The following is a 17,459-nucleotide window of genomic DNA, read 5'->3' on the forward strand; positions in this document are numbered from 1 at the left end:
ATCTCTTTACCCTCTCTCTCTCTCTCTCTCTCTCTTCTTCAGTCGTATCTCTTTACCCTCTCTCTCTCTCTCTCTCTCTCTCTTCTTCAGTCGTATCTCTTTACCCTCTCTCTCTCTCTTCTCTAGTCATATCTCTTTACCCTCCCTCTCTTCGCCAGTCGTATCTCTTTACTCTCTCTCTCTTCGCCAGTCGTATCTCTTTACCCTCTCTCTCTCTCTCTCTCTCTTCAGTCGTATCTCTTTACCCTCTCTCTCTCTCTTCTCCAGTCGTATCTCTTTACCCTCTCTCTCTCTTCTCCAGTCGTATCTCTTTACCCTCTCTCTCTCTTCTCCAGTCGTATCTCTTTACCTCTCTCTCTCTTCGCCAGTCGTATCTCTTTACCTTCTCTCTCTCTTCTCCAGTCGTATCTCTTTACCCTCTCTCTCTCTTCTCCAGTCGTATCTCTTTACCCTCTCTCTCTCTTCTCCAGTCGTATCTCTTTACCCTCTCTCTCTCTTCTCCAGTCGTATCTCTTTACCCTCTCTCTCTTCTCCAGTCGTATCTCTTTACCCTCTCTCTCTCTTCTCCAGTCGTATCTCTTTACCCTCTCTCTCTCTTCTCCAGTCGTATCTCTTTACCCTCTCTCTCTCTCTTCTTCAGTCGTATCTCTTTACCCTCTCTCTCTCTCTTCTTCAGTCGTATCTCTTTACCCTCTCTCTCTCTCTTCTCCAGTCGTATCTCTTTACCCTCTCTCTCTTCTCCAGTCGTATCTCTTTACCCTCTCTCTCTCTCTCCTTCAGTCGTATCTCTTGACCCTCTCTCTCTTCGCCAATCGTATCTCTTTACCTTCTCTCTGTCTTCTCCAGTCATATCTCTTTACCCTCTCTCTCTCTTCTCCAGTCGTATCTCTTTACCCTCTCTCTCTCTTCTCCAGTCGTATCTCTTTACCCTCTCTCTCTCTCTCTCTCTTCTCCAGTCGTATCTCTTTACTCTCTCTCTCTTCGCCAGTCGTATCTCTTTACCCTCCCTCTCTTCTCCAGTCGTATCTCTTTACCCTCCCTCTCTCTCTTCTTCAGTCGTATCTCTTTACCTTCTCTCTCTCTTCTCCAGTCGTATCTCTTTACCCTCTCTCTCTCTCTTCTTCAGTCGTATCTCTTTACTCTCTCTCTCTCTTCTCCAGTCGTATCTCTTTACCCTCCCTCTCTCTTCTCCAGTCGTATCTCTTTACCCTCCCTCTCTTCTCCAGTCGTATCTCTTTACCCTCCCTCTCTCTCTTCTTCAGTCGTATCTCTTTACCTTCTCTCTCTCTTCTCCAGTCGTATCTCTTTACCCTCTCTCTCTCTCTTCTTCAGTCGTATCTCTTTACTCTCTCTCTCTCTTCTCCAGTCGTATCTCTTTACCCTCCCTCTCTCTTCTCCAGTCGTATCTCTTTACCCTCCCTCTCTTCTCCAGTCGTATCTCTTTACCCTCCCTCTCTCTCTTCTTCAGTCGTATCTCTTTACCTTCTCTCTCTCTTCTTCAGTCGTATCTCTTTACCCTCCCTCTCTTCTCCAGTCGTATCTCTTTACTCTCTCTCTCTTCACCAGTCGTATCTCTTTACCCTCCCTCTCTTCTCCAGTCGTATCTCTTTACCCTCTCTCTCTTCTCCAGTCGTATCTCTTTACCCTCCCTCTCTTCGCCAGTCGTATCTCTTTACTCTCTCTCTCTTCTCCAGTCGTATCTCTTTACTCTCTCTCTCTCTTCTCCAGTCGTATCTCTTTACCTTCTCTCTCTCTTCTCCAGTCGTATCTCTTTACCCTCTCTCTCTCTCTTCTCCAGTCGTATCTCTTTACCTTCTCTCTCTCTTCTCCAGTCGTATCTCTTTACCCTCTCTCTCTCTCTTCTCCAGTCGTATCTCTTTACCCTCCCTCTCTTCGCCAGTTGTATCTCTTTACTCTCTCTCTCTTCTTCAGTCTTATCTCTTTACCCTCTCTCTCTTCTCCAGTCTTATCTCTTTACCCTCTCTCTCTTCTCCAGTCGTATCTCTTTACCTTCTCTCTCTCTTCTTCAGTCGTATCTCTTTACTCTCTCTCTCTCTTCTTCAGTCGTATCTCTTTACCCTCCCTCTCTTCTCCAGTCGTATCTCTTTACCCTCCCTCTCTTCTCCAGTCGTATCTCTTTACCCTCTCTCTCTCTTCTTCAGTCGTATCTCTTTACCCTCTCTCTCTCTCTCTCTCTTCTCCAGTCGTATCTCTTTACCCTCTCTCTCTCTCTCTCTTCTCTAGTCGTATCTCTTTACCCTCTCTCTCTCTCTCTCTCTCTTCTCCAGTCGTATCTCTTTACCCTCTCTCTCTCTCTCTCTTCTCTAGTCGTATCTCTTTACCCTCTCTCTCTCTCTCTCTCTCTCTCTCTCTTCTTCAGTCGTATCTCTTTACCCTCTCTCTCTCTCTCTCTCTCTCTCTTCTTCAGTCGTATCTCTTTACCCTCCCTCTCTCTCTTCTTCAGTCGTATCTCTTTACCTTCTCTCTCTCTTCTCCAGTCGTATCTCTTTACCCTCCCTCTCTTCGCCAGTCGTATCTCTTTACTCTCTCTCTCTTCACCAGTCGTATCTCTTTACCCTCCCTCTCTTCTCCAGTCGTATCTCTTTACCCTCTCTCTCTTCTCCAGTCGTATCTCTTTACCCTCCCTCTCTTCGCCAGTCGTATCTCTTTACTCTCTCTCTCTTCACCAGTCGTATCTCTTTACTCTCTCTCTCTCTTCTCCAGTCGTATCTCTTTACCTTCTCTCTCTCTTCTCCAGTCGTATCTCTTTACCCTCTCTCTCTCTCTTCTCCAGTCGTATCTCTTTACCTTCTCTCTCTCTTCTCCAGTCGTATCTCTTTACCCTCTCTCTCTATCTTCTCCAGTCGTATCTCTTTACCCTCCCTCTCTTCGCCAGTTGTATCTCTTTACTCTCTCTCTCTTCTTCAGTCTTATCTCTTTACCCTCTCTCTCTTCTCCAGTCTTATCTCTTTACCCTCTCTCTCTTCTCCAGTCGTATCTCTTTACCCTCTCTCTCTCTCTCTCTCTTCTCCAGTCGTATCTCTTTACCTTCTCTCTCTTCTTCAGTCGTATCTCTTTACTCTCTCTCTCTCTTCTTCAGTCGTATCTCTTTACCCTCCCTCTCTTCTCCAGTCGTATCTCTTTACCCTCCCTCTCTTCTCCAGTCGTATCTCTTTACCCTCTCTCTCTCTCTTCTTCAGTCGTATCTCTTTACCCTCTCTCTCTCTTCTCCAGTCGTATCTCTTTACCCTCTCTCTCTCTCTCTCTCTTCTCCAGTCGTATCTCTTTACCCTCTCTCTCTCTCTCTCTTCTCTAGTCGTATCTCTTTACCCTCTCTCTCTCTCTCTCTCTCTTCTCCAGTCGTATCTCTTTACCCTCTCTCTCTCTCTCTCTTCTCTAGTCGTATCTCTTTACCCCTCTCTCTCTCTCTCTCTCTCTCTCTCTCTCTTCTTCAGTCGTATCTCTTTACCCTCTCTCTCTCTCTCTCTCTCTCTCTCTTCTTCAGTCGTATCTCTTTACCCTCCCTCTCTCTCTTCTTCAGTCGTATCTCTTTACCTTCTCTCTCTCTTCTCCAGTCGTATCTCTTTACCCTCTCTCTCTCTCTTCTTCAGTCGTATCTCTTTACTCTCTCTCTCTCTTCTCCAGTCGTATCTCTTTACCCTCCCTCTCTCTTCTCCAGTCGTATCTCTTTACCCTCCCTCTCTTCTCCAGTCGTATCTCTTTACCCTCCCTCTCTCTCTTCTTCAGTCGTATCTCTTTACCTTCTCTCTCTCTTCTTCAGTCGTATCTCTTTACCCTCCCTCTCTTCTCCAGTCGTATCTCTTTACCCTCTCTCTCTTCTCCAGTCGTATCTCTTTACCCTCCCTCTCTTCGCCAGTCGTATCTCTTTACTCTCTCTCTCTTCACCAGTCGTATCTCTTTACTCTCTCTCTCTCTTCTCCAGTCGTATCTCTTTACCTTCTCTCTCTCTTCTCCAGTCGTATCTCTTTACCCTCTCTCTCTCTCTTCTCCAGTCGTATCTCTTTACCTTCTCTCTCTCTTCTCCAGTCGTATCTCTTTACCCTCTCTCTCTCTCTTCTCCAGTCGTATCTCTTTACCCTCCCTCTCTTCGCCAGTTGTATCTCTTTACTCTCTCTCTCTTCTTCAGTCTTATCTCTTTACCCTCTCTCTCTTCTCCAGTCGTATCTCTTTACCCTCTCTCTCTCTCTCTCTCTCTTCTTCAGTCGTATCTCTTTACCCTCCCTCTCTTCTCCAGTCGTATCTCTTTACCCTCCCTCTCTTCTCCAGTCGTATCTCTTTACCCTCTCTCTCTCTCTTCTTCAGTCGTATCTCTTTACCCTCTCTCTCTCTTCTCCAGTCGTATCTCTTTACCCTCTCTCTCTCTCTCTCTCTTCTCCAGTCGTATCTCTTTACCCTCTCTCTCTCTCTCTCTTCTCTAGTCGTATCTCTTTACCCTCTCTCTCTCTCTCTCTCTCTTCTTCAGTCGTATCTCTTTACCCTCTCTCTCTCTCTCTCTCTCTTCTTCAGTCGTATCTCTTTACCCTCTCTCTCTCTCTCTCTCTTCTTCAGTCGTATCTCTTTACTCTCTCTCTCTTCGCCAGTCGTATCTCTTTACCCTCTCTCTCTCTCTCTCTCTTCTTCAGTCGTATCTCTTTACCCTCTCTCTCTCTCTTCTCCAGTCGTATCTCTTTACTCTCTCTCTCTTCGCCAGTCGTATCTCTTTACCTTCTCTCTCTCTTCTCCAGTCGTATCTCTTTACCCTCTCTCTCTCTTCTCCAGTCGTATCTCTTTACCCTCTCTCTCTCTTCTCCAGTCGTATCTCTTTACCCTCTCTCTCTCTTCTCCAGTCGTATCTCTTTACCCTCTCTCTCTCTTCTCCAGTCGTATCTCTTTACCCTCTCTCTCTCTTCTCCAGTCGTATCTCTTTACTCTCTCTCTCTTCGCCAGTCGTATCTCTTTACCTTCTCTCTCTCTTCTCCAGTCGTATCTCTTTACCCTCTCTCTCTCTTCTCCAGTCGTATCTCTTTACCCTCTCTCTCTCTTCTCCAGTCGTATCTCTTTACCCTCTCTCTCTCTTCTCCAGTCGTATCTCTTTACCCTCTCTCTCTTCTCCAGTCGTATCTCTTTACCCTCTCTCTCTCTTCTCCAGTCGTATCTCTTTACCCTCTCTCTCTTCTCCAGTCGTATCTCTTTACCCTCTCTCTCTCTCTTCTCCAGTCGTATCTCTTTACCCTCTCTCTCTCTCTTCTTCAGTCGTATCTCTTTACCCTCTCTCTCTCTCTTCTTCAGTCGTATCTCTTTACCCTCTCTCTCTCTCTCTTCTTCAGTCGTATCTCTTTACCCTCTCTCTCTCTTCTCCAGTCGTATCTCTTTATCCTCTCTCTCTCTTCTCCAGTCGTATCTCTTTACCCTCTCTCTCTTCTCCAGTCGTATCTCTTTACCCTCTCTCTCTTCTCCAGTCGTATCTCTTTACCCTCTCTCTCTCTCTTCTCCAGTCGTATCTCTTTACCCTCTCTCTCTCTTCTCCAGTCGTATCTCTTTACCCTCTCTCTCTCTTCTCCAGTCGTATCTCTTTACCCTCTCTCTCTCTTCTCCAGTCGTATCTCTTTACCCTCTCTCTCTCTCTTCTTCAGTCGTATCTCTTTACCCTCTCCCTCTCTTCTTCAGTCGTATCTCTTTACCCTCTCCCTCTCTTCTTCAGTCGTATCTCTTTACTCTCTCTCTCTCTTCTCCAGTCGTATCTCTTTACCCTCTCTCTCTTCTCCAGTCGTATCTCTTTACTCTCTCTCTCTTCTTCAGTCGTATCTCTTTACCCTCTCTCTCCTACTCTCTATTTCTCTCTTCTGTCTGTGTAGGCTACCTGAAGACTAGGGGGCTGAATATAGGTCAACACAACCTTACCAGGCAGAATAAGAGCATAACAGAAGTGTGTGTGAGTGAAGAGGAGCAGTGACTGTGGAGTGAACTCCCCTGTGCTAACACATGATGTGTCAGATCGGTTTACCCCTAACCTCTCAACACACACACACACACACACACACACACATACACACACACACACACACACACACACACACACACACACACACACACACACACACACACACACACACACACACACACACACACACACGGTGTGTGCTGGCCACTGCACTGTCTGAACTCAGGCGTCATCTCTTAATCCTGTGACCCTCTATATTCTGATTTCTATTTATGCTGGATTAAATTCATTTCAACCCACTAACTTAAAAAAACCTATCTGATAACAGCTAGTGTACTGTTCCATAAACTAAGTTTTACCTTGAGTTTTCTCTTGCTTCACCAAACATTGTATTTGTCAGACTGCTAATGAAGGTTGGTTGCATGGAGACAGCACTATCTCTGTTACTGCTCCTATTTTAAAGTGACACCAGGACAAGAGAGAGGTAAAGTAGGACGAGTCCTCATGGACCATTTCTCTCGCTCTCTCTGGGTCGCTGGTGGGCTGTAAAATGCTGTCTTGTGCACTCTCTTTCTCTCTGTTCTTTCTCCCTCTCTATTGCTCGGGTGATCGATAGCGGTGGCATGCTGAAATGAGAGGGGTTTGGGTGTGTGTGACTGGTGTATGCAAGTGAGTCGCAGTGATGAGTAGCCTTGCAGAGAAGTCAAAGGGGAAATGGAGACCTATAAAATGTGTGTGTGTGTTTGTCCATCCATAATGTGCTGTCTATAGCCACAGTAAAGTGAGTGAGAGAGCGTGAGTAACGGAGAGAAGCTGTGTGTATCAGACGGACGGTGACACCATCCTGAATCATACCCACTGTTTAGAAGGTCAGAGAGCGAGTTCTAGAAGGTTTTACAGGGGATTGGGCTACTCTTCTGACTTTGCTTTTAGTTCTACTTTTCATTTCCTCTGCCTATTTCTATGTTTGGCTGTCAGTAAATGGATGACGTAGCAGGAGGATGGCCCTGCTCTGTTCACTTGGTGTGTGTGTGTGTGTGTGTGTGTGTGTGTGTGTGTGTGTGTGTGTGTGTGTGTGTGTGTGTGTGTGTGTGTTGTGTGTGTGGTGTGTGTGTTGTGTGTGTGTGGTGTGTGTGTGTGACGGGGGGGGGATCTCATTAGATTAGCCCACTTCTGATCCTGACAAACCTCTTGGTTTCTCTCTTTGGGATCTGAGCCTAACCTCCAGACTGGTGTGTATGTGTGAGTGTACATGTGCTCTATCTCAATATGTTTTGTAGATGTTGTTTGCTTCATACTATTAGGAAGTGTGATGCTATACAGTTAGATAACTGTGACCGTAGAACTACTGCTGCTGGTACTGCAAGTATGTACTGTGTGTTCATGTTTGGTCTTTTCAATATAACATCTGTCCCGTTTGGTTCCGAATGAATACACCACTGGTGTCCAAGGTCTGAACCTGACTGCCTGTCGTAGGGAGAAATTCCATGAGTGGAGACTACTCTGTAACCTTTATCCTCCTCCATCCATCCATCCATCCATCCCTCAGTTTTCACACCTTCCTCTATTTCTTATTTCTGTTGTTGTTGACTGATGTGTGTGTGTGTGTGTGTGTGTGTGTGTGTGTGTGTGTGTGTAAAACACTGCGATTCACTACCACCCTCATGTATCCCAACACTCAGCAGTAAGGATACAGCATCCACAGGAAGTGTGTCAGAGAGAGCATGTGTTCAGACACACACACACAAACACAGGGAACAATGTGCTAGTGATTCGTCAGACAAAAGGGTTGTTGATGTTTACAGCATGTGTATAGTGGTGTATTGGTTAGCTAGTGCATTAGCATGTTAGCTGTCTTCCACAGGACAGGAGGGCTTCTTACTGGTAGTTAATGGATTGATTCATGCCAGGCCAGGTATGCACTCACTTGTGGTCTATTCATTAGTGCAAACTGTTGAAAAATGTTTTGCAGCAGAAAACTGTTTACAATTCAAATTAGTTTATATTGGACAAATACAGGTAGGTTTGTCCCATTTTCTTCCGTTTTGTTCCTAATGAATACACCGCTGGTGTCTCAGGTCTGAACCAGTCCCTGATAGATCTGTCCAGGCCTGGAGTTGATTAGCTTGGTAAAGACACATAGAACTGACTACCTAATAATAATCTCTCTCTTTGTCTCTTCACTTTTTCTCTCCCTTTTCCAGATGGTTCCCTCCCAAAAGAGCCCAAAGGAGACTTGTCCAGTCAGCTACCAGGTAGGATGATACACATACACCAGCATTCTGTGTGTTCCTGTGATCTTACATTTACATTACATTTAAGTCATTTAGCAGACGCTCTTATCCAGAGCGACTTACAAAATGGTGCATTCACCTTATGATATCCAGTGGAACAACCACTTTACAATAGTGCATCTAAATCTTTTAAGGGGGGGGGGGGGGTTAGAAGGATTACTTTATCCTATCCTAGGTATTCCTTAAAGAGGTGGGGTTTCAGGTGTCTCCGGAAGGTGGTGATTGACTCCGCTGTCCTGGCGTCGTGAGGGAGCTTGTTCCACCATTGGGGTGCCAGAGCAGCGAACAGTTTTGACTGGGCTGAGCGGGAACTGTGCTTCCTCAGAGGTAGGGGGGCCAGCAGGCCAGTGGTGGATGAACGCAGTGCCCTTGTTTGGGTGTAGGGCCTGATCAGAGCCTGAAGGTATGGAGGTGCCGTTCCCTTCACAGCTCCGTAGGCAATCACCATGGTCTTGTAGCGGATGCGAGCTTCAACTGGAAGCCAGTGGAGAGAGCGGAGGAGCGGGGTGACGTGAGAGAACTTGGGAAGGTTGAACACCAGACGGGCTGCGGCGTTCTGGATGAGTTGTAGGGGTTTAATGGCACAGGCAGGGAGCCCAGCCAACAGCGAGTTGCAGTAATCCAGACGGGAGATGACAAGTGCCTGGATTAGGACCTGCGCCGCTTCCTGTGTGAGGCAGGGTCGTACTCTGCGAATGTTGTAGAGCATGAACCTACAGGATCGGGTCACCGCCTTGATGTTAGTGGAGAACGACAGGGTGTTGTCCAGGATCACGCCAAGGTTCTTAGCACTCTGGGAGGAGGACACAAGGGAGTTGTCAACCGTGATGGCGAGATCATGGAACGGGCAGTCTTTCCCCGGGAGGAAGAGCAGCTCCGTCTTGCCGAGGTTCAGCTTGAGCTGGTGATCCGTCATCCACACTGATATGTCTGACAGACATGCAGAGATGCGATTCGCCGCCTGGTTATCAGAAGGGGGAAAGGAGAAGATTAATTGTGTGTCGTCTGCATAGCAATGATAGGAGAGACCATGTGAGGATATGACAGAGCCAAGTGACTTGGTGTATAGCGAGAATAGGAGAGGGCCTAGAACAGAGCCCTGGGGGACACCAGTGGTGAGAGCGCATGGTGCGGAGACAGATTCTCGCCACGCCACCTGGTAGGAGCGACCTGTCAGGTAGGACGCAATCCAAGCGTCTATCCAATCTTCTACCCTCCCTTCCCCTTTCTCTCGTTTTGTTTCACTCTTTTGTCTTGGATCTACCATTGATGTCTGTCTGTCATAGCAGCATGGGTTTAGTGTGTGTGTTTTGACTGGGAGTGTATCTGCTGAAGTGTCCCCCTCCCCCTCATCTCTCCAGTCTTGTCTAAAACGTATTTGTTTTACTCCCTTGTTTTTAGGAAGGGTTATAGGTCGAGCCTATTGTTCTGAGTCATTCAGCCGTGATGTCACTGGTCTGCCCTATAAAGGGGTTAAAATATGTGATGTCTTCTAAGATCTAAAGGTTGAAACTAGTCCATCTGGTGGCCTGCTCTCTCTCTCGCTGGTCACACTGGGATAGGGGAGGGGAGGGAGGAGAGGGGGATGGAGAGAGAGTGTTACGTAACCCCGGTTGTGCCTTTGGTCCCTGACAGACATATGTTTATTATGAGGGGCTAGGGTGGGCTGTTTCTCTCTTCTCATCCCTCCAGGTCATTGGGGTAACCCTGGCCTGTGGCTCAGTCTCTTACTCTACCCTGTTATTAGAAGTCTGGTCCAATGGAGAGAATGAGACGGGGAGAGATGGCGAGATTTAACTGGCAACTGACATTCTGGGGAAAACGGGATGGTCAGAGGGAAAGAGAAGGAATAGGGGAGGGAGTGAGAAGTAAGCAGGGAAAAGAGAGTTTAGGACGGGCCGATGGCAAGTTTTGAAATCTATTATCAATGCTGGTCACTAGCACAGATGGGAAATAATTATTATTTGTATTTTTTATCTATATATTTTGGTGTGTGTCAGCTGTACCCACAGTGAGGGCATTGTTAGAGTGCTGCAGCTGTGGCTGATCAGCCTGGCCATCAGCCAATAAGATCGCCCCCTCAGTCTCCCGAGCCAATAGGATCACCCCCTCTGTTTCAACGACCAATCAAATCTCCTCCGTGGGGCTGGGAGTTGGGAGAATCGGATGTCAATCAAAGTTACCAAACTAGGCTAATGGGGGGTAGAGTAGCTGGCAACAAGACTGAGAGAAAGACAGAAAAAGAGAGCGGGAGTGTGAGAGAGTGTATTGTGTCTAGTAAATAATTACTAACAACAATCTGGTTGATGAACTAGTAGAGATAACGGTGGAGGGAGGGAGCGATTGAGAATGCTTAAGCCCTGAAAAACTGAAAGCCATAATGGGGAGAGGGAGAGAGAGAGACTCTCTCTAGTGACAATCCTCTCCATCAGGACGTAGTGACACCTGCATCTATCTCACACACAGAGATTCACATTCCAGACTCTCTCTCAATTCGAAAGACTTTATTGGCTTGGAAAGTGTTGGCACACATTGCCATAGCAAACATATAGACACATATCAAATCAATGATAATGCAGATGGCTAATAGTAAAAATTATAATACTCAATGAGTAATGACATTTAACAGGACAATACAGTAAGAAATACATTAAGACAGTAATTATATAGTGAGAAAGACATAGGTAGAAATGTTTCTGCTCTGGCTAGTCATTCTACTGGCTGTCCCTGCGGTTGTGGCAGGAAGCTACGCTTTTTGCAGCGAATATGGCACAAATGGGTTTTTCTCCCAATAGTTATTGGATTTTCTGTTTTTGTTAAATAATTGTTGTATTTGTTTTAAATTTGGGGGAACATCTTGTTCATAAGTCTGTATAGTTCTGTCAGATAGTCTGCCTCCTGTACTGTCTTACAGTACTTACAGTACACATTTTTTTGTGGTGTCTTCTAGCCACGCGAAGTACTTTCGGGGTGTTTTATTTATTTTTTCTCGCCAACATGGGTGGTGGAAATGTATTATTTTTGCAAAAGTATAAAAAATCAAGAGCATACCTTTATTTACATAGAGTATTCAGACCCTTTGCTATGAAACGCGAAATTGAGTTCCGGTGTATCCTGTTTCCGTTGATCATCCTTTTAAATGTTTCTACAATTTGATTGGAGTCCACCTGTGGTAAATTCAATTGATTGGACAGGATTTGGAAAGGCACACACCTGTCTATATAAAGTCCCACAGGTGACAGTGCATGTCAGAGCAATGAGGTCGAAGGAATTGTCCGTAGAGCTCTGAGACAGGATTATGTCGAGGCACAGATCTGGGGAAGGGTACCAAAACATTTCTGCAGCATTCAAGGTCCCCAAGAACACCGTGACCGCCATCATTCTTAAATGGAATCGGGGCAGAAGGGCCTTGGTCAGGGAGGTGACGAAGAACCCGATGGTCACTCTGACAGAGCTCCAGAGTTCCTCTGTGGAGATGGGAGAACTTTCCAGAAGGACAACCATCTCTGCCAGACAGAAGTCACTCCTCAGTAAAAGGCACATGACAGCCCACTTGGAGTTGGCCAAAGGGAACCTAAAGGTCTCTCATACCATGAGAAATAACATTCTCTGGTCTGATGAAACCAATATTGAACTCTTTGGTCTGAATTCTTAGCGTCATGTCTGGAGGAAACCTGGCGCCATCCCTATAGTGAAACATGTTGGTGGCAGCATCATGCTGTGGGGATGTTTTTCAACGGCAGGGACTGGGAGACTAGTCAGGATTGAGGGAAAGATGAACGGAGCAAAGTACAGAGAGATCCTTGATGAAAACCTTCTCAAGACCTCAGACTGGGGCAAAGGTTCACCTTCCAGCAGGACAACAACCCTAAGCACACAGCCAAGACAACGCAGGAGTGGCTTCAGGACAAGTCTCAATGTCCTTGAGTGGCCCAGCCAGAGCCCGGATTTGAAGCCGATCGAACATCTCTGAAGATGCCTGAAAATAGCTGTGCTGTGACGCTCCCCATCCAACCTGACAGAACTTGAGAGGATCCTCGGAGAAGAATGGGAGAAACTCCCCAAATACAGGTGTGCCAAGCTTGTAGCGTCATACCCAAGAAGACTCAAAGCTGTAATCGCTGCCAAAGGTGCTTCAACAAAGTTCTAAGTAAAGGGTCTGAATACTTACGTAAATGTCATATTTCAGTTTTGTATTTTTCATGAATTATATATAAATATTTTACCCGTTTTTGCTTTGTCATTAAGGGGTATTGTGTGTAGATTTGGGGGGGGGGGAATAAATACATTTTAGAAGAAGTCTGTAACGTAACAAAATGTGGAAAAAGTCAAGGGGTCTGAATACTTTCCCTGACATCTGGACCTCGTTTGGAATATAATATTTGTATTTTTTTAGATTGACTGTCAGTGCCCAGGTGCAACAGAACTGTTGCTGTAGCTCGTCTTTTGTGGGGGACAGAAGCACCAGATCATCTGCATACAGGAAGCATTTTATTTCTGTGATGTTAAGAGTGATACCAGGAGCTGTTGATTGCTCAAGTGTTTTAGCCAATTGATTTATATCGATATTAAATAGACTTTGAGCTCAAGTTGTTCCCCTGTTTTACTCCACACCCTTGGGAAAATAAATCTGTATGTTTATCTCCAATTTTGACTGCTCACTTGTTATTTCTGTACATTGATTTGATGACGTCAAATGTTTTTACACCGACACCATTTTGTAATTAGTTTGAATAAAATGCCTTCATGCAAAATTGAATCTAAAAGCTTTTTGGAAATCTACAAAGCAGGAGAAAATATTTATTTTCTTTACATATTTTTCAATTGGGGTGTGTGTAGTGTATTAATATGGTCTGATGTTTTATAATTAGGTAGTAATCCAATTTGATTTCACTGAGAGAGTGCCGAATCTGCTGTTCATGATAGTGCAGAATATTTTCCCCAGGCTACTGTTGAAACAAATGCCATGAGTATTTTTTGAATAATTGTCTGTTATCCAAACAGTTCTCCTCTATTCCCATATCCTCCCTGCTCTACTCTGGAGAATGGGAACCAGTTTATGGGAATACCAGGAATTCCAACACAGGCCTCAGTTGGAAAAGGCAAGTGATGCAATGTATTTAGGCACGCCCTCTATGCTATCTCAAACTTACCATTACCCAAACCGGCCTGACCCATTCTCTCTCTCTGGCCCCTCATGAGGCCCCTGTAACAGCTGACTTCAGATCAGTTGTCATGAGTATAATCCGGACCATAACCATTATGAGATTAGCACTTTAACATGCTCTGGATCATCATATCAACATGAACTTCTCTGCTCTCCATACCTCCCTCTCCATCTGTCCTGGCAACTGGCATATACTGACTGACACACACAAACACACACGCGCACACATTTCTCTTCTGTGCATGTTTGTTCGTGTTTATAGTGTGTGTGTGTCTGTAAATTGCTTTGTGACTGCAAGGATCTAATGCTCACTTCACCTCCTGGAGCCCTCCTTAATCCGCAGCCTTTGATGTGTCTGTTTAAGTCCAGTCCTACATAAAGAGAAACCGATGATGTAGGCTTTCTCACGCAGCAGAGATTGATTTGGTCTTGCCTTATTTGCCTTGATATTTACATTTACATTTACATTTAAGTCATTTAGCAGACGCTCTTATCCAGAGCGACTTACAAAATGGTGCATTCACCTTATGATATCCAGTGGAACAACCACTTTACAATAGTGCATCTAAATCTTTTAAGGGGGGGGGGGGGGGGTTAGAAGGATTACTTTATCCTATCCTAGGTATTCCTTAAAGAGGTGGGGTTTCAGGTGTCTCCGGAAGGTGGTGATTGACTCCGCTGTCCTGGCGTCGTGAGGGAGCTTGTTCCACCATTGGGGTGCCAGAGCAGCGAACAGTTTTGACTGGGCTGAGCGGGAACTGTGCTTCCTCAGAGGTAGGGGGGCCAGCAGGCCAGTGGTGGATGAATATGATATGAAATTGATATGATACATATTGGCCTTGTTCTGATTTTGACCATGAACATGACGCCATGGTCATCTTTCTCAGGAAGAACAACCTACAGAATTGTGAAGTTCATTAACAAGGACACACACACACTCCGTAACACAGGATTATTTGACCATTTGTCACTTGCACATGTATGATTCCGTAGATGCCAGACATAGATTGGCTGTAGCTATGGATCCCTTCAATCTATCGTTTGACTTTCTGGCCTGAGTAACTCCTCCCAAATATCCCACCCATACTCCCTCTATCCTCTCTCTCTCTCTCTCTCTCCTTCACTGCTGGGGGTGGTCATGTTACTGTTGGTCTGTCTCTGACTGTTTATTTTACTGTTGTGTTGTGGTCATGTTCCAGGATTGAGGAGTTTACCACATCAGTCACCGGCTTCATTAATAAATGCATCAAAGACATCGTCCCCACAGTGACCGTACGTACATATCCCAACCAGAATCCATGGATTACAGGAAACAGCCACACTGAGCTAAAGACTAGAACTGCCGCTTTCAAGGAGCGTGACATTAATTCAGATGCTTATTAGAAATCCTGCTATGACCTCCAACAAACCATTAACAGGAAAAGCTTCAATACAGGACTAAGATTGAATTCTACTATGCCAGCTCTGACTCTCGTCGGATGTAGCAGGGCTTGCAAACTATCACGGATTACAAAGGGCGGGCTGCCCAGTGACGCGAGCCTACCAGACGAGCTACATGCCTTTTATATGCTTGCTTTGAGGCAAGCAACACTGAACCATGTATGAAACCACCAGCTGTTCCAGGACCTTTTTAACCTGTTTGGGATAGGGGGCAGTATTTTCACGGCGGGATAAAAAACGTACCCGATTTAATCTGGTTACTACTCCTGCCCAGAAACTAGAATATGCATATAATTAGTAGATTTAGGTAGAAAACACTAAAGTTTCTAAAACTGTTTGAATGGTGTCTGTGAGTATAACAGAACTCATATGGCAGGCCAAAACCTGAGAAGATTCCATACAGGAAGTGCCCTGTCTGACAATTTATTGTCCTTCTGTAGCATCTCTATCGAAAATACAGCATCTGTGCTGTAACGTGACATTTTCTAAGGCTTCCATTGGCTCTCAGAAGCCGCCAGAAAGTGTAATGGGGTGTCTACAGTCTCTGGGCTAAGAACAGCAGGAGTATTTGTTAGTGGTCAGGCTGGGAACAGTGACATTGGAGATGCGCGTCCACAAGACTACTCCATTTTTTTTCTTTCAGCCTTTGAATATATACAACGTCGCCCGGTTGGAATATTATCGCTATTTTACGAGAAAAATAGCATAAATTGATTTTAAACAGCGTTTGACATGCTTCGAAGTACGGTAATGGAATATTTTGTATTTTTTTGTCGCGAAATGCGCTCACACGTCACCCTTCGGATAGTGACCTCAACGCACGAACAAAACGGAGCTATTTCAATATAACTATGGATTATTTGGAACAAAAACAACATTTGTTGTTGAAGTAGAAGTCCTGGGAGTGCATTCTGACAAAGAACAGCAAAGGTAATCCAATTTTTCTTATAGTAAATCTGAGTTTGTTGAGGGCCAAACTTGGTGGGTGTCAAATTAGCTAGCCATGATGGCCGGGCTATGTACTCAGAATATTGCAAAATGTGCTTTCGCCGAAAAGCTATTTTAAAATCTGACACCGCGATTGCATAAAGGAGTTATGTATCTATAATTCTTAAAATAATTATGTTTTTTGTGAACGTTAATCATGAGTAATTTAGTAAATTCACCGGAAGTTTGCGGTGGGTATGCTAGTTTTGAACATCACATGCTAATGTAAAAAGCTGGTTTTTGATATAAATATGAACTTGATTGAACAAAGCATGCATGTATTGTATAACATAATGTCCTAGGAGTGTCATCTGATGAAGATCATCAAAGGTTAGTGCTGCATTTAGCTGTGGTTTTGGTTTTTGTGACATATATGCTTGCTTTGAAAATGGCTGTGTGATTATTTTTGGCAGGGTACTCTCCTGACATAATCTAATGTTTTGCTTTCGCTGTAAAGCCTTTTTGAAATCGGACAATGTGGTTAGATTAACGAGAGCCTTATCTTTAAAATGGTGTAAAATAGTTGATTGTTTGAGAAAATTGAATTGTGGTATTTTAGTTGGTTTTGTATTTCGCGCCGTGCGATGCCATTGGCTGTTGGCTAGGGGTTCCGCAGGCGGAACGGCGTTCCGTACGTCTGTCCTTAACCTCTTACATCTAGACGTTCCGCTAGCGGAACACCTGCTCCAATATCCAATGATAGGCGTGGCGCGAATTACAAATTCCTCAAAAATACAAAAACTTCCATTTTTCAAACATATGACTATTTTCCAGCATTTTAAAGACAAGACTCTCCTTTATCTAACCACACTGTCCGATTTCAAAAAGGCTTTACAGCGAAAGCAAAACATTAGATTATGTCAGCAGAGTACCCAGCCAGAAATAATCAGACACCCATTTTTCAAGCTAGCATATAATGTCACAAAAAACAAAACCACAGCTAAATGCAGCACTAACCTTTGATCTTCATCAGATGACACACCTAGGACATTATGTTATACAATACATGCATGTTTTGTTCAATCAAGTTCATATTTATATCAAAAAACAGCTTTTTACATTAGCATGTGACGTTCAGAACTAGCATACCCCCCACAAACCTCCGGTGAATTTACTAAATTACTCACGATAAACGTTCACAAAAAACATAACAATTATTTTAAGAATTATAGATACAGAACTCCTTTGTGCAATCGAGGTGTCCGATTTTAAAATAGCTTTTCGGTGAAAGCACATTCTACAAGATTCTGAGTAGATAGCCCAGCCATCACGGCTAGCTATTTAGACACCCACCAAGTTTAGCCCTCACCAAACTCCGATTTACTATTACAAAAGTTTGATTACCTTTGGTGTTCTTCGTCAGAATGCACTCCCAGGACTGCTACTTCAATGACAAATGTTGGTTTGGTTCAAAATATTCCATTGTTATATCCAAATAACGGCGTTTTGTTCGTGCGTTCAAGACACTATCCGAAGTGTAAATAAGGGTCACGAGCATGGCGCATTTCGTGACAAAAGATTTCTAAATATTCCATTACCGTACTTCGAAGCATGTCAACCGCTGTTTAAAATCAATTTTTATGCAATTTTTCTCGTAAAAAAGCGATAATATTCCGACCGGGAATCTGCG

The 17,459-nt window shown here is 44.7% G+C and overlaps 1 protein-coding gene across 8 annotated transcripts in view; it reads left to right on the plus strand.

Annotated features, from left to right (window-relative positions):
* LOC106570344 (triple functional domain protein) overlaps nt 1-17,459 on the plus strand; it is a 158,419-nt gene that overhangs the window by 43,520 nt on the left and 97,440 nt on the right. For all 8 annotated transcript variants that reach the window (XM_045694817.2, XM_045694822.2, XM_045694818.2 and 5 more), the window contains exon 2: nt 8,146-8,196. In XM_045694817.2, the coding sequence (XP_045550773.1) occupies nt 8,146-8,196 (51 nt within the window). The remainder of the gene's footprint in view (nt 1-8,145; nt 8,197-17,459) is intronic.

The sequence above is a fragment of the Salmo salar genome, chromosome 14 (genome assembly GCF_965601325.2).
Source record: "Salmo salar chromosome 14, fSalSal1, whole genome shotgun sequence".
In the NCBI taxonomy this organism is placed as follows: domain Eukaryota; kingdom Metazoa; phylum Chordata; class Actinopteri; order Salmoniformes; family Salmonidae; genus Salmo; species Salmo salar.